Source organism: Salvelinus fontinalis, chromosome 4 (genome assembly GCF_029448725.1).
Source record: "Salvelinus fontinalis isolate EN_2023a chromosome 4, ASM2944872v1, whole genome shotgun sequence".
Lineage (NCBI taxonomy): Eukaryota > Metazoa > Chordata > Actinopteri > Salmoniformes > Salmonidae > Salvelinus > Salvelinus fontinalis.
This window is the reverse complement of record NC_074668.1, coordinates 40,742,049-40,766,630: the sequence shown is the minus strand read 5'-3', so window position 1 is coordinate 40,766,630 and position 24,582 is coordinate 40,742,049. Positions and strand designations below refer to the sequence as shown.

The following is a 24,582-nucleotide window of genomic DNA, read 5'->3' as shown; positions in this document are numbered from 1 at the left end:
CATGAATTTATACAATGTAATTTTTTGTTGTTGCTTGTAACACCCGCCCCTTTATGTATCGATTCTGTCATCCAATGAACGAGTGTAAATGTGAGAATGGACCAATACAGAGCGTGCATCACGGAGGTGTTCCGCTTTCCCAGAAATACTTGACAGATTCTACTTCAGATTGAGAGAATTCAAGATGGCTGCTTCAGGTAAGACTTTATTCCAAAAACCAAATATGCAATTAGTTGTTTATGAATGACTCGTTTTGCAGTGGTCTTTAATTGCCCAATATAAATAAAATAGTTGCTTATGCGTAAACAAGCTTTTCATTACTTGACAATGTCAGACAGCAAAAGTTGTAAGCTAACGCGCTACGTTAGCTCTGGCTTTACTAGCTAGCTTGCCATCTAGCTAACTAATCCCTTTCCGCCTCATGAAAGCGCTCACTCGAACGTGAAAAAACACCTGACAGGAATTAAGAAACTATTTATAATTTAGCCTCGTCGAAGCGGTATTGTCATTTCATCAAAATAATTATAAATGAATAGTAATCTAAAGTGGTTTACTGAGACAAACATGGCTTCCAAATTTTTGAAATGTCATATTGCTAAGCAGTCAAATCACACTATGCTAAACTAGGATACGTAAGTAGTTATCTTATTTGCTAGCTATAGCATTTGTAGATAGCTAATTACTTTGGGCTATGATGAGCCAACAACATGGCTCTTACAATAACGTTACTGGTTAGTGCCATTTCGCATACACATGAAATGTTTCCAGCTTAGAGTAAAAGTGCAGCGAGACATAGTGTAACGTTAGCTAATGTTAACTAGATGTCTAGGCTATGAAAAGTTGCCTATAAAGCTACTATAGCTGGTTAGTTAGTACATTTAGTTGACGTGTCAAAATAGTAATATTTTCATATGAGAAATAACCGTTGCTCGAATCATTGACAATTTACACCAGCTCACTTGTGTGGTGCAAACAACCCCAACAGTCAATGATTTTATTGTGAGCAGCTGGATTTTGGAATGTCAAAATGAGGCCTCTTCTGTTTATTTACCAGTTCTGTACACACACCAGTGTGGTATCATCCTAGCTAGTTGCAACATACTCTGTCGATCTAAGATCATGATTATGGGCACATTTGTTTCACTCGGTCATTGGCGTCAGATGGATTGTTGTTAATTAGTAGCACTGTTTGTCTCAGGTTCCAGGTAAGGGCTCACTCCCCCGGATCCCCAGTGCATGAAGTTCTCCTGTTGTTGAAGGATCTCAGTGCTGCCTCCCTTGCTCTTCTTGCCTGTCATTATGTCCTCAAACTCTTCCTCCTGCTCCTCCTCGGGAGAGACTAGTCCGGAGGACGTGCCCCGAGGTGGGGGCACCATCCGTGTCTTCCTCCCCAATCAACAGAGGACCGTGGTAAGACATTCAGAATAATCTCTTGGGGCCCTCACATACAAGTACATTTGAATTATTTTCAACAGTAATATTTCACGGCTTTTTAATGACTAGGCCCAACCCCTACGCAGCAGACAGTTAATGTTGTGCACCAGCTGGTGCCTAAGATGAGAAATTGGAACTGGGCCTTGTCTCTCAAACATGAGAACCCATTAGGGTTGGGCGGTGTACCGTATATACAGTATCCCGGGGTGTTTTGAAATGCCCTCGATATGATTTTCCAAAACTATTTTTAAATACATTTGAATATTTGTATGTTTTAAATAATTACCTGAGGTCAACTTGTGCACTTGGTAATACACTATATATGCAAAAGAATGTGGACACCCCTTCAAATGAGTGGATTCGACTATTTCAGCCACACCCATTGTTGACAGGTGTATAAAATCGAGCACACAGCCATGCAATCTCCAAAGGCGGACATTGGCAGTAGAATGGCCTTACTGAAGAGCTCAGTGACTTTCAACGTGGCACTGTCATAGGTTGCCACCTTTCCAACAAGTCAGTTCGTCAAATGTCTGCCCTGCTAGAGCTGCCCCGGTCAACTGAAAGACTGTTATTGTGAAGAGGAAACGTCTAGGAACAACAACAGCTCAGCCAGGAAGTGGTAGGCCACACAAGCTCACAGAATGGGGTGCTGAAGCGCGTGTCGTGTAAAAAAATTATCTTAGTTGAGAGCTTTTTGAAATGGGTTTCCATGGCTGGGCAGCCGCACACAAGCCGAAGATCACCATGTGCAATGCCAAGCGTCGGCTGGAGTGGTGTAAAGCTCGCCACTATTGGTCTCTGGAGCAGTGGAAATGCGTTCTCTGGCGTGATGAATCACGCTTCACCATTTGGCAGTCTGAAGTACGAATCTGGGTTTGGCGGATGCCAGGAGAACGCTACCTGCCCAAATGCATAGGCCAACTGTAAAGTTTGGTGGAGGAGGAATAATGGTCTGGGGCTGTTTTTCATGGTTTGGGCTAGGCCCCTTAGTTCCAGTGAAGGGCAATTTTATCGCTACAGCATACAATGACATTCTATACTATTCTGTGCTTCCAACTTTGTGGTAACAGTGTGGGGAAGGCCCTTTCCTGTTTCAGCATGACAATGCCCCGTGCACAAAGTGAGGTCCATACAGAAATGGTTTGTCAAGATTGGTGTGGAAGAACTTGACTGGCCCGCACAGAAACCTGACCTCAACACAATTGTACACCTTTGGGATTAATTGAAACGCTGATTGCGAGCCAGGCCTAATCGCCCAACATCAGTGCCCGACCTCACTAATGGTCTTGTTGCTGCAGGGACTTTCTTCCATTCATCTGGTGGAAAGCCTTCCCAGAAGATTGGAGGCTGTTATAGCTGCAAGGGGGGACCAACTCCATAATAATGCTCATGGTTTTGGAATGAGCAGGTGTCCACAAACTTCTGGTCATGTAGTGTAGATAAAGCAGATCATGTTCATAATTTCACCTGTTAGATTGTTTTATTATGAAGCTTACTGGTACTAGTTTCCCAAAACAGCTGGTTGAGCCATTCACATGTTTGTTTACAAAGAAACACAACGAGCAAAAACAGCAGCTTCGTGAGGGGAGTCACTCCTGCAGCAGAACTTAAGTGAGGTGATCAGGTTACACTTGTATGAAATTCACTACTGTTTGACAGATATTTATCTTATAAGTATTAACTAAGAGTAGCTAAATAACTTATTTCTAGCTAGGTTTTGCTAATATTAGGTAAGTGGCTAATGCTTGCAGGATCAAGCTTCTTTGTAACCGCAGCAGAGACAATCCCCTCCTGGATTAAGGTCCCTGCTGTCTAATATTTGTTTTTGTGCGTTCTGCAAACTGCATTTTGATATACCGGCACTTGCATAACTGTACGAGCTGTGTCTGTCTTAAGGCCTTTTCTCACCAACTGCGTTGTGATCTTTTCGTCCTACAGATTCTTATTTAAAAATAATTTAAAATGACGAAGAGACGTTTCAGGGGGAGATATAGAGAGACAGCTATGAAGATGAAATTGACAATAGAAACTCATGCACGCAAGCAGTCCATAGCCTAATGATCAGCCATTGATCAATTTTAGTGAAGCAATGGGTGGTTATTTTGACATCTTAATTTGAGCGCATGATTTATCTAAATCTGTGCAACCACTTATTGATAAAGGTATATCTTTTTTTGCCAAAGATTCACTTTAGCAGGCCTATAATATATTAACTTTCAATTTACACATCTCTGTCTTCACTGTTCCTTTCTTGCGCAATTCACACATCTCTGCTGGCTACTCCACTCTCCTATCTCATTCCCCCTCTCTCTAGCTCTTGAACGAGTAGCCTATATAAGATAATGAACAGCAATATAGTTCAACTTATTTCTAGCAATAAAAAAATAACAACTAGTAGGCATATTCGAGGAGAGAAACAGCTATCGATCCTCTTGCTTGCTGAATGGCTATAAAATGGTGTCACGATACCAGAATTTTTACTTGATTACCAGGTTTGCCGTCACAATACTCAATACCAAATCAATACCACAAAAAAATACGTATTAGCCAAAGTCGTAGAATGGCACTTGATCCAGACACTCAGCTATGGTCATTCACAATCATGACATTTGAACATTTTATGCTACAGATGACAAACAATCTTTACTATTTAGGACTTATTTTATTGGCAACTGCTTAAGAGTACATTATTTTATTGTTCTGATTAACAGCATTTGCATGGAAGAAGCAATATCTTTTCTAAAAGTGTGTGCTGTCTTTTTAAGACGTTAATTGTCATTTGCATTTGTCAATTGTCACCGTTTAAACTAACAAGGAAAGGTAGCCTATAATTCAAGCTGGAAGCTACCAGTATTGTGTTGCATTGTAAAAGTGTTTTAGCCTGTGTGGATATACATTTTCTACGAACAGTAATGAACCGTTTCAATGTTTACATACTGTGTTGCATTATACCGTGTTGCAGCATACCACCCTGCATACCACTGCTGGCTTGCTTCTGAAGCTAAGCAGGGTTGGTCCTGGTCAGTCCCTGGATGGGAGACCAGATGCTGCTGGAAGTGGTGTTGGAGGGCCAGAAGGAGGCACTCTTTCCTCTGGTCTAAACAAAGATCCCAATGTCCCAGGCAGTGATTGGGGACACTGCTCTGTGTAGGGTGCTGTCTTTTGGATGGGACGTTAAACGGGTGTCCTGACTCTCTGAGGTCATTAAAGATCCCATGGCACTTATCGTAAGAGTAGGGGTGTTAACCCCGGTGTCCTGGCTAAATTCCCAATCTGTCCCTCAAACCATCACGGTCACCTAATAATCCCCAGTTTACAATTGGCTCATTCATCACCCTCCTCTCCCCTGTAACTATTCCCCAGGTCGTTGCTGCAAATGAGAACGTGTTCTCAGTCAACTTACCTGGTAAAATAACGGATAAATAAATAAATAAAATAAAATTCAAGTGTGTTAGCTTCTGTCCAGCATGAGTGGGGACTGGGAGCTAATGCTGCCCAGACAGCAATAGCAATGAATAAGTGGAGCAGGTACTTTGCTCATCGCGCTACAAAGGGGCTGCGCTGATACAGACTTGATCCTCACAATCACGTGAGACACATTTGACAATTACTGAACGTAACAAAATTCTAGTTCCAACTGTTTTTTTTGGGGGGGGGGTTGAATTGAAAAAGTACTGACGTTTCCAGATATCATGCAACATTATATGATATTATTATATTGGTGAGAGCAACGTGTAGCTCTGGTGTGATGTGATCACATTAGTTAAATTGATACATTGCTGTACTCATGCATTGCAAATGTAAAAAAAAAAAACAGGCAGAGAGAAATTCAGTAATTCACACAACAAACCCACAGTCAGTGGCAGTGTCCCAGATAACAATCTCTATTGGTCAAAAGCTTATCTTCACATGTGAAAATACTCAAAAAGCAAACATGTTCCACATAAATAATTGGCGGATTGCCAGGACGATATTTCTCAATTGGCAATGAACAGTGTCATAAACAAAACATATGCTGGTATATATTGAGACTTGTTGAGAAAGTGTCTTTAGTAGTAAATGTTTGCATGCACTTATCATTTGCCTAGAATCCGTTATGGGGATTCATCGCTATTTGTAAGAATTTTGTTTGTTTTCTGTTAAGTGAACAGAGCCAGTTTACGTTTGAAAAGAATTGCTCCCCTACCTGTAATACTTTATATCCCGGGATGGCAGATAATGAAGGTATGGAAATTTGCATACCGACCAACCCTAGAACCTATTGGGGCAGAAGCCGTGAGTTGTTTTTAATTTTGATGGCCAGATGGCTAGCAACAATGACCAGAAACTGTCATGTGGGGAGTTGAGTGGCTTTTGATACCATGTCTTGTTTTGACTGTTTTCATGTCAATGCTAAAATTCGCTAGCTAGCTAACCAACAACTGTAACGATGTACACTACATTACCAAAAGTCTTGCACATCGAACATCTCATTCCAAAATCATGGGCGTTTAATATGGAGTCAGTCCCCCCTTTGTTGCAATAACAGGTATAGCTTTCCACTTGATGTTGGATTTGCTTCCATTCAGCCACAAGCATTATTGAGGTCGGGCACTGATGTTGGGTGATTACGCCTGGTTTGCAGTCGGCATTCCAATTCATCCCAAAGGTGTTCGATGGGGTTGAGGTCAGGGCTCTGTGCAGGCCAGTCAAGTTCTTTCACACCGATCTCGACAAACCATTTCTGTATGGACCTCGCTTTGTGCATGGGGGACATTGTTATGTTGAAACAGGAAAGGGCCTTCTCCAAGCTGTTGCCATGAAGTTGGAAGCACAGAATAGTATAGAATGTCATTGAATGCTGTAACATTAAGATTTCACTTCACTGGAACTAAGGGGCCTAGCCCGAACCATGAAAAACAGCCCCAGACCATTATTCCTCCTCCAGCAAACTTTACAGTTGGCACTATGCATTTGGGCAGGTAGCGTTGTCCTGGTATCCGCCAAACCCAGATTAGTCCATCAGACTGCCAGATGGTGAAGCGTGACAATCACTCCAAAGAACGCGTTTCCACTTCTCCAGAGTCCAATGGTGGCGAGCTTTACACCACTCCAGCCGACCCATTTCATGGGTTTCCATTTGACGAACTGAATTGTTGGAAAGGTGGCATCCTATGACGGTGCCACGTTGAAAGTCACTGAGCTCTTCAATAAGGCCATTCTACTGCCAATGTTTGTCTATGGAGATTGCATGGCTGTGTGCTCGATTTTTATACACCTGTCAGCAACGCATGTGGCTAGAATAGCAGAATCCACTCATTTGAAGGGGTGTTCACATACTTTTGTGTGTATGTGTGTAAATATATATATATATATATATATATATATATATATACTGCTCCAAAAAATAAAGGGAACACTTAAACAACACAATGTAACTCCAAGTCAATCACACTTCTGTGAAATCAAACTGTCCACTTAGGAAGCAACACTGATTGACAATAAATTTCACATGCTGTTGTGCAAATGGAATAGACAAAAGGTGGAAATTATAGGCAATTAGCAAGACACCCCCCAAAACAGGAGTGATTCTGCAGGTGGTGACCACAGACCACTTCTCAGTTCCTATGCTTCCTGGCTGATGTTTTGGTCACTTTTGAATGCTGGTGGTGCTTTCACTCTAGTGGTAGCATGAGACGGAGTCTACAACCCACACAAGTAGCTCAGGTAGTGCAGCTCATCCAGGATGGCACATCAATGCGAACTGTGGCAAAAAGGTTTGCTGTGTCTGTCAGCGAAGTGTCCAGAGCATGCAGGCGCTACCAGGAGACAGGCCAGTACACCAGGAGACGTGGAGGAGGCCGTAGGAGGGCAACAACCCAGCAGCAGGACCGCTACCTCCGCCTTTGTGCAAGGAGGTGCACTGCCAGAGCCCTGCAAAATGACCTCCAGCAGGCCACAAATGTGCATGTGTCTGCTCAAACGGTCAGAAACAGACTCCATGAGGGTGGTATGAGGGCCCGACGTCCACGGGTGGGGGTTGTGCTTCCAGCCCAACACCGTGCAGGACGTTTCGCATTTGCCAGAGAACACCAAGATTGGCAAATTCGCCACTGGCGCCCTGTGCTCTTCACAGATGAAAGCAGGTTCACACTGAGCACATGAGCACATGTGACAGACGTGACAGAGTCTGGAGACGCCGTGGAGAACGTTCTGCTGCCTGCAACATCCTCCAGCATGACCGGTTTGGCGATGGGTCAGTCATGGTGTGGGGTGGCATTTCTTTGTGGGGCCGCACAGCCCTCCGTGCTCGTCAGAGGTAGCCTGACTGCCATTAGGTACCGAGATGAGATCCTCAGACCCCTTGTGAGACCATATGCTGACACATGCACATTTGTGGCTTGCTGGAGGTCATTTTGCAGGGCTCTGGCAGTGCACCTCCTTGCACAAAGGCGGAGGTAGCGGTCCTGCTGCTGGGTTGTTGCCCTCCTACGGCCTCCTCCACGTCTCCTGATGTACTGGCCTGTCTCCTGGTAGCGCCTGCATGCTCTGGACACTACGCTGACAGACACAGCAAACCTTTTTGCCACAGTTCGCATTGATGTGCCATCCTGGATGAACTGCACTACCTGAGCCACTTGTGTGGGTTGTAGACTCCGTCTCATGCTACCACTAGAGTGAGAGCACCGCCAGCATTCAAAAGTGACCAAGACATCAGCCAGGAAGCATAGGAACTGAGAAGTGGTCTGTGGTCACCACCTGCAGAATCACTCCTTTTTTGGGGTGTCTTGCTAATTGCCTATAATTTCCACCTTTTGTCTATTCCATTTGCACAACAGCATGTGAAATTTATTGTCAATCAGTGTTGCTTCCTAAGTGGACAGTTTGATTTCACAGAAGTGTGATTGACTTGGAGTTACATTGTGTTGTTTAAGTGTTCCCTTTATTTTTTTGAGCAGTGTATATATATACATACACACACACACACGTGTGTGTGTATTTTAGAGACAAGTGCTCATTGTGCAAATGTATTTGTTTTCAATAAACATTGGAGACAAAATATAATTTACATGTCAACGATCTAAGCCAACCCTGTCTGTTGAGACCCATAATTGCGCACACGTCGGTTTTGTTGCTTAACAACGAACTGTCTACGTGACTTACAAAATTTCATAACTCCAAATGGTTTTTAGTGTTGTATTTTATCACGTGAAAGTAGTTATTTCTCTGACACAAGCAGCCACGTTCACATGCTGAACTAGCTTTCATAAAACTCTTATTTTGTTCAAAAATCTACTATTTGTGTCGGCAGGTGAATGTTCGCCCTGGGCAGACCGTTTATGACAGTTTGGATAAAGCCCTTAAAGTAAGGGGCCTGAGCCAGGACTGTTGCGCTGTGTTTCGACTCCTAGAAGGGTAAGTGTCTGTCGTAGCCCATATGGCTCTGGTCAAAAGTAGTGCGCTATATAAGGAACAGGGTGCCATTTGTGACTCAGACATATTCTCAGTGTCATACTTTATGAACGGTTAACTAAACTGGCAGCCTGATTTGATTCCTTTTGGGTCACTCCACCTTTAACCTGATTTATAACACAATTTTTTTGTTTTTTTGCTCAAACAATATTTCTTAACTTTCTATGTACAACCCCGGAATACATTTTTTAGCAACTTTGTCTTTCATGGCAATACAGTTTTCTGATTCAGTTTTGTTCTCCCCATTTCCTTTGTCTTTTTATCCACCACCCCCTCCTGCAGTCGCAAGAGACTAACTGATTGGAACACTGACATCACCCCACTGGTAGGAGAAGAGCTGCTGGTAGAGGTGTTGGATGATGTCCCCCTCACCATGCATAACTTTGTAAGTAGCTCTTGTGATTGTTTCACTCTGCGTTCGTGTATTGTATGGCAACACCTATTTTTCCAGTAGTGGTTACCACCACCACGTTTAATGAATGTGCTTGTTAGAATACTGGACCTTTCACTACTTTGCCACAAACCCTCGCCTCACTTTCCTTCTTAAATACTGCCCTATTGCTTCAATTGAAATGTCTGAAAAATACACACCATATTTAAAGTAATTTGTATTCCAGGTACGAAAAACCTTCTTTAAGTTGGCCTATTGTGACTTCTGTCACAAGTTTCTGTTCAACGGCTTCAGATGTCAGACATGTGGCTACAAGTTTCACCAGCACTGCAGCAGCAAAGTCCCCACTGTGTGTGTGGACATGGACACTATAACAAAACGGTGAGTGTCGAGGACATGGAGACGGAACAGGGATACTGTCCTAGATTTATGAGTCAATAGCGTGGTGAGTCTCCAGTACATTGTGATAAAAGGTTTAAAATCCCACAATGTTCTTGATTAATTTTGTTGTGCTTTTCACAGGGTGTCCACGGGTTATTAAGAAGTCTTATATTCATTTTTTTGATTTAGAGGTCTTACATCTTAAAATGTCTTAAATCCCATTGTCAAAGGTCTTAAAAAATATGAAGGAGACGATTACAGTGTTTCCGTTATATTGTGCCGCTGCTTAACTCTTGCCACCACGAAAAATAAACAAAATTAAATAATCAAATACTGTAAGTGCAATTTTAAGATGTTCAAGAGCTATCTACATGTGCGCCTGTGTGTGTGCACGTCACGTGTGTGCCAGTGTGAGTCGGGCTGTTGCCAGAGCAGAGCAAGGTAGCCTATACAGTCGTGGCCAAAAGTTTTGAGAATGACACAAATATACATTTTCAAAAAGTCTGCTGCCTCAGTTTGTATGATGGCAATTTGCATATACTCCAGAATGTTATGAAGTGATCAGATGAATTGCAATTAATTGCAAAGTCCCTCTTTGCCTTGGAAATTAATTGAATCCCAAATAAATATTTCCAATGCATTTCAGCCCTGCCACAAAAGGACCAGCTGACATGTCAGTGATTCTCTCGATAACTTCTTATGGCTGCATCCCGCTACCGGGATCGATATGACAACAGCCAGTTGAAAGTGCAGGGCGCCAAATTCAAACAACAGAAATCTCATAATTAAAATTCCTCAAACATACATGTGTCTTATTTCATTTAAAAGGTAATCTTGTTGTTAATCCCACCAAATCCCGTCCGATTTCAGATATGATTTTCAGCGAAAGCACTACAAACGATTATGTTAGGTTACCACCAAACCACAATAAGCACAGCCATTTTTCCAGCGAAATATAGCAGTCACAAAAAGCAGAAATAGAGATAAAATTAATCACTAACCTTTTATCTTCATCTGATGACACTCATAGGACTTCATGTTACACAATACATGTATGTTTTGTTTGATAAAGTTCATATTTATGACACAAAATCTGAGTCTACATTGGCGCGTTGCATTTACTAGTTCCAAAAACATCAAGTGATTTTGCCACATCGTTTCACCAGAAATACTCATCATAAATATAGATGATAATATAAGTTATACACATGAAATTATAGATATACCTCTCCTTAATGCAACCGCTGTCAGATTTCCCAAAAACTTTATGGAAAAAGCAAATCATGCAATAACCTGAGACGGAGCTCAGAACAATAGCCAAATTCGCCGCCATGTTGGGGTCAACAGAAACCAGAATAACATGATAAATGTTTCCTTACCTTTGATGAACTTCATCAGAAAGCAGTCCTAGGAATCCCAGGTCCACAATAAATGCTTGATTTGATCGATAATGTCTGTTATTTATGTCCAATTAGCTACTTTGGTTAGCGCTTTTGGTGAACAATTCCAAAGTCACAAAGCGCGACCACTATAACGTGACAATGTCCAAAAGTTCCGTAACAGTCAGTAGAAACATGTCAAACGATGTACTGAATCATTCTTTAGAATGTTGTTAACATACATCTTGAATAACGTTCCAACCGGAGAATTAGATTGACTTAGGCATCGCCGTTCCATCGCTCAACTTATCACATGAACGCGCGTGTTCAATGCGTGGTCACCTCATGGCAGTGATTACTCATTCCTGTCTCCTTCGACCCCCCCTTCACATTAGTCATCAGACAAAGTTCTATTTACTGTTGACATCTAGTGGAAGCCTTAGGAAGTGAACTCATATCTCGCTGTAATTTCAATGAGAGCTTGGTTGAAAATCTGCCACCAAAAATTCAAACAGGAAGTGGAACTTCTCAGGTTTTTGCCTGCCATATGAGTTATGTTATACTCAGACATAATTCAAACAGTTTTAGAAACTTCAGATTGTTTTCTATCCAATATAAATAATAATATGCATATATTAGTAACTGGGACTGAGGAGCAGGCAGTTTACTATGGGCACCTCTGTGTACCTTTCATCCAAGCTACTCAATACTTCCCCTGCAGCCATAAGAAGTTAACACAGGTGTGAGTGTTGACGAGGACAAGGCTGGAGATCACTGTCATGCTGATTGAGTTCAAATAACAGACTGGAAGCTTCAAAAGGAGGGTGGTGCTTGGAATCATTGTTCTTCCTCTGTCAATCATGGTTACCTGCAAGGAAACACATGCCGTCATCATTGCTTTGCACAAAAAGGGCTTCACAGGCAAGGATATTGCTGCCAGTAAGATTGCACCTAAATCAACCATTTATCGGATCATCAAGAACCTCAAGGAGAGCGGTTCAATTGTTGTTGAAGAAGGCTTCAGGGCGCCCAACAAAGTCCAGCAAGCGCCAGGACCATCTCCTAAATTTGATTCAGCTGTGAGATTGGGGCACCACCAGTACAGAGCTTGCTCAGCAATGGCAGCAGGCAGGTGTGAGTGCATCTGCATGCACAGTGAGGCGAAGACTTTTGGAGGATGGCCTGATGTCAAGAAGGGCAGCAAAGAAGCCCCTTCTCTCCAGGAAAAACGTCAGGGACACACTGATGTTCTGCAAAAGGTACAGGGATTGGACTGCTGAAGACTGGGGTAAAGTCATTTTCTCTGAATCCCATTTCTGATTGTTTGGGGCATCCGGAAAAAAGATTGTCCGGCGAAAACAAGTTGAGCACTACCATGAGTCCTGTGTCATGCCAACAGTAAAGCATCCTGAAACTATTCATGTGTGTGGTTGCTTCTCAGCCAAGGGATTGGGCTCAAAATTTTGCCTAAGAACAAAGCCATGAATAAATAATGGTACCAACACATCCTCCGAGAGCAACTTCTCCCAACCATCTAGGAACAGTTTGTTGACAAACAATGGCTTTTCCAGCATGATGGAGCACCTTGCCATAAGGCAAAAGTGATAACTAAGTGGCTCGGGAAACCAAACATCGATATTTTGGGTCCATGGCCAGGAAACTCCCCAGACCTTAATCCCATTGAACTTGTGGTCAATCCTCAAGAGGTGGGTGGACAAACAAAAACCCACAAATTCTGACAAACTCCAAGCATTGATTATGCAAGAATGGGCTGCCATCTGTCAGGATGTGGCCCAAAAGTTAATTGACAGCATGCCAGGGCGGATTGCAGAGGTCTTCAAAAAGAAGGGTCAACACTGGAAATATTGACTCTTTGCATCAACTTCATATAATTGTCAATTAAAGCCTTTGACACGTATGAAATGCTTGTAATTATATTTCAGTATTCCATAGTAACATCTGACAAAAATATCTAAAGACACTGAAGCAGCAAACTTTGGAAATTAATGTTTGTGTCAGTCTCAACTTTTGGCCACGACTGTACAGTTTGATAGACAACATTAACTAAAGCTGGGATGATAAACTGTCCTCTTACCAATGCAATGTTTTTTTATGTCGGTGATTGGGCTACACAACGTTCCTGGTGATTTTTTTGGGGTTCTAAAACCATTTTTGGAGAACAGTAATGTGCATTAGCCTGCTTCCTGCAATGAAAGCATATCAAATTTTATTTGTCACATGCACCGAATACAACAGGTGTAGTAGACCTTACAGTGAAATGCTTACTTACAAGCCCTTAACCAACAATGCAGTTTTTTTTATATACCTTAAAAGTAACAAATTTAAAGTAAAAATAATTAAAGAGCAGCTGTAAAATAACAATAGCGAGGCAATGTACAAGGGGGTACCGGTACAGAGTTAATGTGCGGGGGCACCGGTTAGTCGTGGTAATTGAGGTCATCTGTACATGTAGGTAGAGTTATAGCATCTGCCCTATCCCTGTTTTTCTGGTGAAGAGATTAATTCTGATAAGCGTGATGTAGTGCACGATATATACGATTTTTCATTCAATGCGTTTCCATCGTACTTTCAACTCTAGCGATACTTTTGTCACAAACTGTTGCGTTAAATAGCAAATGTGCCCACTCTGGTCTTGGCACATGCTCTCTAGCCAACAGCTTGCGTTGGCTAGAGAGATAATTATGATAATAATTATGGATAAGAGCGAGAACATTTTTATTTGTCAAACTGCAGTCAAGCATCAATCATCATATCACCGGAATATAACACCTTCGAAATTTAATGGAAAGGAGCTTCAAGCTCACCATGCACTTTTACCACCCTGTGAAGTTCATTAACTTATTTAATCTGTAGCCTAATAAATTGCATAGTTTTTCAAGTCATAGTGGGAGGACCACACACACCAAATCATCACGTTACTCCGTGTTTCATTCGATATGATGGTTATTATATCAGTATTTGTGCTTACACCACAATTTGGCGCATAATACATTTTACAGACACCAAAAGATCCCACCGTGTCGAACGAACAAATGATCTGTCGGCATTTATAAAATTGTACCGAACGTACCTGTTTTCATCAAACCTGTCATGATTTATTTTTATTCAGTGTGATTTTACTCGCATAAAAACTGGATGGAAACGTGGTTTATATAGCAGAAATAACACCACTTTGAAAAGAGTAGGCTATCCAGTGAATACATCAAGTAGCTGACAGTGCATTCGGAAAGTATTCAGACCCCTTGACCTTTTCCACATTTTGTTACGTTACAGGCTTATTCTAAAATGGATTTAATTGTTTTTTTCCCTCATCAATCTACACACAATACCTTATAATGACAAAGCAAAAGCAGGTTTCTAAAATAAGGCTGTAATGTAACAAAATGTAGAAAATGTGAAGGGGCCTAAATACTTTCCGAATGCACTGTATATAGGCCTACCAATAATACGTTTTGTTAGGATATTTACATTTACCGTTAGATTAATTGCATGGCTAAAGCAATCTTTTCATATTTAGCGTTAGCAATTTAGCTAATGTGTTTTGAGTTCCCACTTCCTCAGGTTGTAAATGATGTAACGTAGGATATAGCCTAGGACAATATACATAAACACATGCAGGCAAATTAATCTCTAAAGAGACGGAAATGTATCTGATTATTTTGAATAGCCATCATCTATTCCCTGAGCATGTTAGCTATTTCATCTAACTTCTTTCAGGTCTTACTTGGCACTGGAAAAAGTATGTCTAGAGCATCCTGCTTAGCTACCTTGCCTCAAAGTATAGGCATTTGATACATGATTCACTGAATTAGTTTTTTTTTGTGTGTGACTTTTTGGGTGTAGGCTTATGGTCTAATGTTATAGAATAATACCTCCGGGAGAGCTAATGTGTGTGTGTAGACCTTTCTTCCAGCCCACTATAACACACAAGATTCTACAAATCCACTGCTCAACAGGACCTTGTTAAGCTGGTCCAGGTGTGATCAAAAGCCTGCATACCCAGTGGCCAAGCTCTAAAGATGGAGAGCACATATGTTTTATACAGTAACAGTGCTGTATATTTGACTAAGGCATTTTTATCCCACCGTTATGGTATTGAGTATCATTATACTAAGCTAGTATTGATATCGAAGCCAAAATTCTTAACCTAGTTTGTAATCTAGTTAATGATTAGCCCACCAGGGTAGCCTAAACAAATGCAGATGGGCAACCACGCGCTTCAGCCATGTATAGCCTAGCCAGTAGCTACTATGCTACTACATCTGTCAGGCTCATTGCTAAGAAGGCACACCTGCCTGATAATATGAGCCATGTAGGCTATAGCCTTTCAATGGGCTAGCACTAAAAATAGTACTTTTTTACCTACATGGGCTCACTTCTGGAGGAGAATATTAGCATGTGTGTTGCATGCAGACCTCAGAATTGGCATTAAATTGAATTTCAAGTGGCATTAAGGTCTTTTAAAAAGTCTTGAATTCAACTTCATGGAACCTGCAGATACCCTGTTTTCACAAGGTCACTCATGTCACTTCATATTTGTTGTACTGTTAGCATTGTGTGACTGGAACAGTGCTCCTCACCACTTGTTTACCCTCTGTGTGTACTGTACCTTGTTTCCAGGTGCACACCTAATCCTTGCCCAGATGAGTACCCTCAGATATCCATACTGTTGCCAGACAACTCCATATCCCAGAGCGACATAGCCTTAACCCCGGATCCTTCTGGGTAAGTGGATCTGAACCGTAGTCAAATGCATCCCAAATGGTACCCTATTCCTTATATAGTGCACTACTAGTCCCATAGGGCTCTGGTCAGTAGTAGTGCGCTATAAAGGGAATAGAGTGCCATGTGGGGCCCCTCCAATAGATAACGGTAACTCTTCAAAAATGAACCTTAACCTGTACTGTTGTGCTCCTATGTTTTCATATAGGCACGGACTACTGTCCCCAACCTCGGCCTTCCGGTTCCCTCTGCCAGGTGGAGATGGTCAGTCCCTACAGAGGCATCGGTCCACCTCCACCCCCAACGTCCACATGGTCAGCATCGTGGGCCCTGCCGGTGTCAGCATCATAGAGGTGAGACAGTCACACCCACAATGTAGGGCCTGGTATTACACGCCAGGATTTACTATGCAATGCAATTTCAGCAGTCCATTTATTACAGCTCATTTCTCATTCCCTACAATAGAATACATCGCACCTATAGCGGGCATCAATCTGAGTCTGAATGTTTAAATGATATTGGACGTTAGTGGTTATGCAAAGTGTTTTTGTTCTCTTTTTAGGATGCGTTAAAAATACAAAACAATACAATGGGTGAGATTTTAAAATGATCAGATTTATTTATTTGAGATTATTATTGAGATTGTTCGCCCCTTGCAAGTGTTTAATAACTTGCTCATTTGGTACTGTATTGTATTATATACAGTTCCTGAACCATCACCCAAACCCTCTACCAGCCCGCCCTCTCTGGGCTCCCCTGGCAGGAGACCCCCCAAATCCCCCTCAGAGCACAAGGAGCGCAAGCCCTCCTCATCTGACGACAAAAAGAAAGTGGTAAGTAGAAATTAGATATGCTGGCGGTACTAAAAAGGCTTCTATGGAAGGCGATTTTCATCTGGGGAAAGACCCAAAAATGTAAAGGTGACGGCATCAACGGTTGTTCCAGTCTTTTTTTGGAGATGCCATCACCTTTTTTAGAAAGTGATGTCCGGGACTCTGAGCCCTTGGTGTTTGCTGTTAATTAGTGATGGGGATGTTGTTGAAAATAGTGTTGAGTATAGGTTTGTGTTTTAGCACCGTGGAGGCTATAGAGACTCAAGTTACTACTGGGAGGTCCACTCGCGAGAAGTCAACATCCAGAAAAGGATAGGTGCAGGCTCCTTCGGGACTGTCTTCAAGGGCAAGTGGCACGGAGACGTGGCCATCAAGATCCTCAAAGTGACAGAGCCAACACCTGAGCAGTTGCAAGCCTTTAAAAATGAAATGCAAGTGCTACGGTGAGTAGCTGCCCTCTTCTTGTTAGTTACATTGACAAATTAATGAATGCTATTTTTATCAGGTCCTGGTATACCGGTATGTACATTACTCAATGACGGTGCTGTACCGGAATGTGGTGGATGGTGGGTTGAGGAAACATGCAGTTTTAGGTGTGATATTGAGAGTTATGCAGTGTGTGTTGTGACTAATATTTCTCCCTGGTGGGTTCCCTCCCCTGCAGAAAGACACGCCACGTCAACATTCTGCTGTTCATGGGCTTCATGACTAAGCCTAACTTTGCCATCATCACACAGTGGTGTGAGGGCAGCAGCCTGTACCGCCATCTGCACGTCTCTGAGACCAAGTTTGAGACCATGCGTCGCATCGACGTGGCCAGGCAGACAGCACAGGGCATGGAGTAAGGCTGCAGCTCTTTGCACACCGTTATTAAAGGGGAAATCTGGAATTTGTACATCTATTTTTGAACTTTTAAATTCTTGATTCGTAGCAATGGATTCTTAAATATTACTTATAAATGCCTCATGAGCTGGGTTCAACTGTCTTTTTCGTCACAACACGTGGTGCTTTTTAGTCGCAGATTTGTATTTTTTTTGTTAGCTTGACTGCTTTGGTATATTCAATTTTAAATAACATTAGTCTTTTTTTCCAGTTATCTTCATGCCAAGAATATAATTCATCGAGACCTGAAATCAAACAGTATCCTTTCTTGAGCTGGGCTTTTCTCTCTGAAGATTAATACCATTATATGGATAAGAAGGCCCTGATCCTAGATCAGCAGTCATACTCTTACGACGCTTTATGAATATTGTGGTGTGGTGAGGCTCTGTCAGAGCTTCCTTTACCTCTACTGGCCAATACCACAGAAGTATTTTTAAACACCCCTTTTATTTTGTGTTTCTTTCAGTTCAGAGCTGTGCTAACCACTAATATTCATGTTTTTATAGTGTGGCACTGTGTGACAGTTGTGAAATCTATGCATGATGATTTGAGTGTTTTATGTTGCTTGGTGTGAGCCTGTTTGGCTTCAAACTGTGTCACAGCATCTCTTCTTCTTCCTCTTTTAAAGGCTAAGTAGAATGTGTTACATCAGGCTTTCTAGCAGATCCATGGAGATGTATTAGAACAAATTGATCTAACTCTCGTATTTGTCACACTTCAACATAAAATGGATCAAATGTTTGTCCGCCCCATCAGAGAAAGATATTTTGTGTCCAAGTCTAGATCACCTTTGTAGAATGTTATCAATTTCACGTCTATTTAGATGTGTGATTGATTGGCTTTTCCCAATGTATACACCTACCAACCTACTTGCTGCCATGTTCCTGAGCTCTGTTGTCAGACATCTTCCTCCATGAGGGCTGGACTGTGAAGATCGGGGACTTTGGGCTGGCAACGGTGAAGTCTCGATGGAGTGGCTCTGAGCAGGTAGAACAGCCCAGCGGCTCCATTCTGTGGATGGTAAGTTACTGGCACTCCCGGGTCGTATTCATTACGGCACACTGTAGCAAACCATTTTGCAATGAGAAACGTTTTGCAACAATTTCAGGTAGTCCCTACCTGTTTCGGTCCGTTGTCTTCCATTTGGTGTCTAGGGAGTACGACCTAGATATCACTGTCTGGTATTGCGTGTAGCGTCATTTCACATCAACTGTCAATCTACATTTAGCCATGTGATTTTTTTTATGTCTTGTGAGTGTTCTAGACTTTCAAGGAGTAGCATTTCTCTTGTGTGATTTATATTATTTTGGTATAAAGAGAACAGTTGTAACATCAGCTAGAAAAGGGACATTTTCTCAAAGAAAATATCTGCTTACGTCAGCTGTCCAATAATGTGTGTGTGTGTGTGTGTGTGTGTTTCCGTTGAAGGCTCCTGAGGTGATCCGGATGCAGGACGCCAACCCTTACACGTTCCAGTCAGATGTGTACGGCTACGGGGTGGTGCTGTTTGAGCTGATGTCGGGGACTCTGCCTTATTCCCAGATTAACAACCGAGACCAGGTGAGATAATGTTTTTTTTTTTTTTTTTACAAGTTGCAGCTTCCAGCACACATACTTACAATGAAATTATTAAATATGTAAGTATTAAAAGTTTACAAACCACAATAAATATAACACTTGCTGAGAGGAGGATAGGAACTGTTTTGTATATGCACTACCGTTCAAAAGTTTGGGGTCACTTAGAAATGTCCTTGTTTTTTGAAAGGAAAGCACATTTTTTTGTCCATTTTTAAAATAACATCAAATTGATCAGAAATACAGTGTATACATTGTTAATGTTGTAAATGACTATTGTAGCTGGAAACGGCTGATCTTGAATGGAATATCTACATTTATCAGCAACCATCAATCCTGTGTTCCAATGGCACGTTGTGTTAGCTGATCCAAGTTTATAGTTTTAAAGGGCAAATTTTTTCATTAGAAAACCCTTTTGCAATTATGTTAGCACAGCTGAAAACTGTTGTCCTGATTAAAGAGAGCCTGTAATTGAACCCACAAATGCTGATGCTCCAGATACTCAACTAGTCCAAAGAAGGCCAGTTTTATTGCTTCTTTAATTAGAACAACAGTTTTCAGCTGTGCTAACCATAATTGCAAAAGTGTTTTCTAATGATCAATTAGCCTTTTTAAATGATAAACTTGGATTAACGAACACAGGAGTGATGGTTGCTGACAATGGGCCTCTGTACGCCTATGTAGAGATTCCATTCAAAATCAGCTGTTTCCAGCTACAATAGTCCTTTACAACATTAACAATGTCTAAACTCTATTTCTGATCAATTTTATGTTACTTTAATGGACAAAACATGTGCTTTTCTTTCAAAAACAAGGTCATTTCTTTGCGACGGTAGTGTATCTGAAGGGTGCAGCTAACATGCATGCTATGTAAGATAATTCACATTAAAACCTCTCATGCATAAAAAACACGATACTGCTGTACTGTATATCGTGCTTACCAACCTGTCTTTCCTCTCAGATACTCTTTATGGTTGGGCGTGGCTACTTGTCTCCAGACCTCAGTTTGCTGTCCAGTAGCTCACCCAAGTCCATGAAGAGGCTCATCATTGACTGCCTGAAGTTCAAACGTGATGAGAGGCCCCTCTTTCCACAGGTGAGAGAGCACTGCCAAAGCATTTGTTGTGTGCTTGGTTTATCATAGTCAGCAACAAGAGGGTGTTTTACTTATTCCTCTCTTTACTTACTGTTCTCTTATTGTCTTATTTCATGCATGTCGGCCTCCTTGGTTTTTGCTGTTTATGAGCAGGAGTACATTTGCCAATTTATTACAATGTTTGTTTTGTTTCGCCCCAGATCATGTTAGGCATTGAGCAGGTCCAGGACCTGTTGCCAAAAATTGAGCGGAGTGCCTCGGAGCCCTCCCTCCACCGGGCTGTCCATGCGGAGGAACTGAACCCACTCCTGTTCCACACCACTCGGCTGATGCCCCTGTGAGCTCTGCCAAGCCAGGCCCAGGAGTTGTCTGTCCTTCTGAGGGAAGAGACCATCACCACTGACGCCAACGCTGGCTGCATTACTCCCATGAGAGCGAGTCCACAGACAGCTGCCCATCTAAACACCCCCAGGACTGTGTCCCAAATGGCACTCTCTTCCCTCCATAGTGCACTACTTTTGACCTGGGCCCTATGGGCCCCGGTCAAGGTAATGCAGTATAAGGTGAATCGGCTGCTGTTTGGGACGCAACCCAGCATTCCCCTTCCTCTGGCACTGGTTGGGGCTCCTACAGACAACACCACCACCACCAAATGTAACCCCTCCTCACGCCGACACTCCACAGCACAACCCCCTGAGCCCTCAGACTCTCCCTACTACACATCAGAACCACACAGCTCCCCTCCCTCTCCCCCTGCTCACAGGCCTAGACACACTGGAACACATGCTGGCCAGGCCAGGTCAGAACCCCTACATTCCTATACTGTCACTCTACTGGCCAGGCCAGGTCAGAACCCCTACATTCCTATACTGTCACTCTACTGGCCAGGCCAGGTCAGAACCCCTACATTCCTATACTGTCACTCTAATGGCCAGGCCAGGTCAGAACCCCTACATTCCTATACTGTCACTCTACTGGCCAGGCCAGGTCAGAACCCCTACATTCCTATACTGTCACTCTACTGGCCAGGCCAGGTCAGAACCCCTACATTCCTATACTGTCACTCTACTGGCCAGGCCAGGTCAGAACCCCTACATTCCTATACTGTCACTCTACTGGCCAGGCCAGGTCTGAACCCCTACATTCCTATACTGTCACTCTACTGGCCAGGCCAGGTCTGAACCCCTACATTCCTATACTGGCCTGGCTATGGATTTCTCAAGGCTGCTTTTAAGTGCGGGACGCCAGACTTTGAAGTCGTGTCATAATGACGTCAGTGTTTTGCGCTTTTGAGTGCAAGCGATGAAAGAGAAATGCTTACAGAACCACAATGGCATGCACAGAAGATGACTTTCACTTGGTTGTTGTGACCATATTTTAAGTTATTGGTCCTTTTGGTCCCATAATGGTTTCGGTTAATCATAGTGTCGTCGTGCAGTCTTAGGATATGACCATGAATAAGCTGCTATACAACATGGATTTGAAATGCCACTGTCGAAGACAAGCAGTTTGGGACTCAAGTTAACGGCGGCATCAAATGTGTACGGCACCATTTTAATAGACACAGCAGGGTCGTATTTATTAGTGCACACCAAAGCAAAACTTTTTTGCGACGGAAATACGAAAACAAGAGCTTCTTATTGGACATGGTTAGGTAGTCCCTCCCTGTTTCAGTCCATTTTCTTTCATTTGGTGCCTAGTTAATATGACCCAGACCCGTATATAAACCTTTGCATTGTTTCCAGTGAATACATAGGCTAGTTTAACCCAGAGGCCTTCTGTATGGCCTGAAACCTGTAGTCTTAACAAGTAAAGAGTATTCTCAATGCTTTACAAGCTTAAAGTCAGCTTGACTACATTGCACCATGGACAAGCACGTGTGCTAGCAGATCTGGTTAAAACAAGCTGCCTTACTTATATGTAGTTGCTTTTTGCTCATTGTGACACAGGAAGCTTACTCATTATCAATCACGTGACACCTAGTTTATCTGAATCCTGCTTTCAATATAACTTTTATGGGGGTATAATAACTTGAAGATGTCAATGTTTGGAACGTTGTTTGTTTTCTTAATTCCTGATTGTATTAGCTTTTACACTTTGACTGGCCTTTAGGAAATGGTAGCCTTTAACTTAAATGAATGACTTCTCCTCTTCCTGCTTCCAATTGCTGTTGATCGTGGGTTGCTACTTAAATTGAGTGTTGTACCTAGTGAAAGATGGTTGGTTGCTTGCTTGGTATTAACAGTGATTAGCCTATTGCCCTCAGACTCGACTCTGGACCGCAAAGCCAGTTCCACTGTTTGTTTTTTTCATTGTTCCCCTCTAATCAGGGACTGATTTAGACACGTGACACCAGGTGGGTGTAATTAAGGTAGGACAGAGAAACAGCAGGCTCCGGGACATAGGGTAAGAGTTGAATACCCCGGGCCTATTGGTTTCCTCCTCCTTTCAGTGAAAGTGCATTGATGGTTATTTTGAGTGAGGCTTTTTCAATTGATACTAAGTAGATTGCTCCATGGTGCAACTGGGATGGGATGACTGTTATTTGTTGCTGCATACTGGTTACAACGAGGGGCAGATTTGAATCGTCAATGGTAACTTGTTATGTTTTGTGTCATGCTTAATTTGAACTAATCGTAACTGTGATTTTAACCCATAAGGGGTCTGTTGTTTTTGGTCTTATGTGTGCTGGAAATGGCTTGGACAGTAGAGGGCGTGATTTCGTAATACTGTATTTGACACGATCAATTTAAATTAGTGCAGATTGTATTGTGGGGTGATGGTTACTGAACAAACAATAACTGACTTTTTTTTTTTTTTTTACTATAAAAAGCAGATATACAGGTTTTTAACCTAGATGTTTTAATGTTTTCAAGAGGGGCTGGGTACCCTATTGTTATTTACTCATTCCAATTATGTTGGCTTTTGTGAATAGGTTTGACTTGGAGATTTTGGTAGACAAGGGTTGGGAAAGACTACATTTCTCATTTTATTTATTGATGTTATTGTCATTGCAGATAGCGGTGTGATACATCTGCTGTCATGGACCTTTTGGTGGATGAAATGTTTACCGAGTGATAAGAGCTCACTCTTTGCAGCATTTAAATCATGGATGGTTTGGGTTCTCTAACCTAGCGGAATGTACTTTCAAGACATGGTACTGTCTCAAACTACTCTAATTGAGCTTCAGATTGCTGATACTCTGTCAAGTGCATTTAATTGGCTTTTGATTGCATTACATTTTCCTCTGCAACTCTAACTTCACCCATGGCTGTAGTGAGCACTGCATTATTTACTGGGGTGGAATAATGTGGTATACACCCCACTGAGGTGGGGTGTATATACCCGCCCTACTGCGGATTCAGTATCCTCCTGAGACTTGGGATACATTGTCGTTACCCTCCTCTGGTCAGACCCAGGAAATATGGAATGTCATTGAAGTGGCATTTATACTGTTAGCAATGCAATATGCAGCAAAAGAAAGAAAAAGGCATGGAAAATCTGTTTTTGAAGACATTGCACATCAAACATGAATTTGTCCCAGGTGTAGGTCATACACAAATAATTTGAATAGCCCAAAGGCTTCAGAATGAAACATATCTTTCCAAATGAAATCCCTTTTACAGACGAGTTTATCTCTTAAAGTATCCAGTGCATTTTAGAGGTGTCCATGATGCAGGAATAGTCTAGCTTCTTATGTTTGGTGGCATTGCTTTACCATAATGGCAGTCGGTTTCTGCTGAATTGATAGTGAGTACGTTTGTTACTCAGAGGGACTCTGGTTTCTTTAATGACCTCCCTATTAAATAAGATATCTTCTCTAAGTGACATATCTTACCATTTCAGTTTAGTCAAATGCATCTCCCTCTCTCTTCCAAAGAGGATATTGTTTCTTCTGTTGTGTGTTCAGAGAGGAGGACAAAAGTGCCACAGTTACTGAAATTTTGTACAAGTTAAATAGAAAGAAATGGACCTCCCCTGAAATTGACTGCGCTAAAGGCATGACATCACATTGAAGATAGCAGTTGCTGTGCTTCAGACACCGGGTAATTACAGGGGCAGCGTGGGGAAATGAACCGGACTCATTTAACAGCTGTCATATTTCAGAGCAGTAAAGAGAATGAATGAATCTGTCAGTCTAGTTTTGCATATCTCTAGGTGAATTGCAATAATTGTGTGTGTATAGTTTCTGAGGTATCAGGGGTGTTCAGTTTGCAATAAATGGTATATTCTGCTGTGTACAGTTACATTTTTTTTAAATGACAAAATTGTACTTGTTTCTATTTTTTGTGACGGTTTCAAAAAAGAACACAATTATTTTAAAGGAAGTCTTAGTATTTTTTTAGTTTTTGTCTTAAAATATTGAGGATGCAGGATTTTATTGTTTAAATAAAACTGTGCAATGCTTAAATG

General features: G+C 42.0%; 1 protein-coding gene across 1 annotated transcript; it reads left to right on the top strand.

Annotated features, from left to right (window-relative positions):
* Positions 1–3: 3 nt before the first annotated feature.
* On the top strand, positions 4–24,580 carry LOC129853770 (serine/threonine-protein kinase A-Raf-like). Its single transcript, XM_055920158.1, has 16 exons — positions 4–197; positions 1,199–1,410; positions 8,729–8,832; positions 9,172–9,274; positions 9,507–9,661; positions 15,682–15,786; positions 15,992–16,136; positions 16,346–16,376; positions 16,489–16,616; positions 16,857–17,059; positions 17,281–17,457; positions 17,710–17,756; positions 18,400–18,518; positions 18,927–19,058; positions 20,035–20,169; positions 20,370–24,580. Exons 2-16 carry the CDS (start codon positions 1,300–1,302, stop codon positions 20,508–20,510), a joined length of 1,836 nt encoding a protein of 611 aa, XP_055776133.1. The 5' UTR covers positions 4–197; positions 1,199–1,299; the 3' UTR covers positions 20,511–24,580.
* The last annotated feature ends 2 nt before the right edge of the window (positions 24,581–24,582 follow it).

Bases quoted from the DNA above. Each gene is read 5' to 3' on its own strand.
- LOC129853770 (XM_055920158.1), top strand. From the start codon at position 1,300: ATGTCCTCAAACTCTTCCTCCTGCTCCTCCTCGGGAGAGACTAGTCCG. The intron at 9,275-9,506 runs GTAAGTAGCTCT...TTTGTATTCCAG, and splicing joins CCCTCACCATGCATAACTTT to GTACGAAAAACCTTCTTTAA. The intron at 9,662-15,681 runs GTGAGTGTCGAG...CCTTGTTTCCAG, and splicing joins ATGGACACTATAACAAAACG to GTGCACACCTAATCCTTGCC.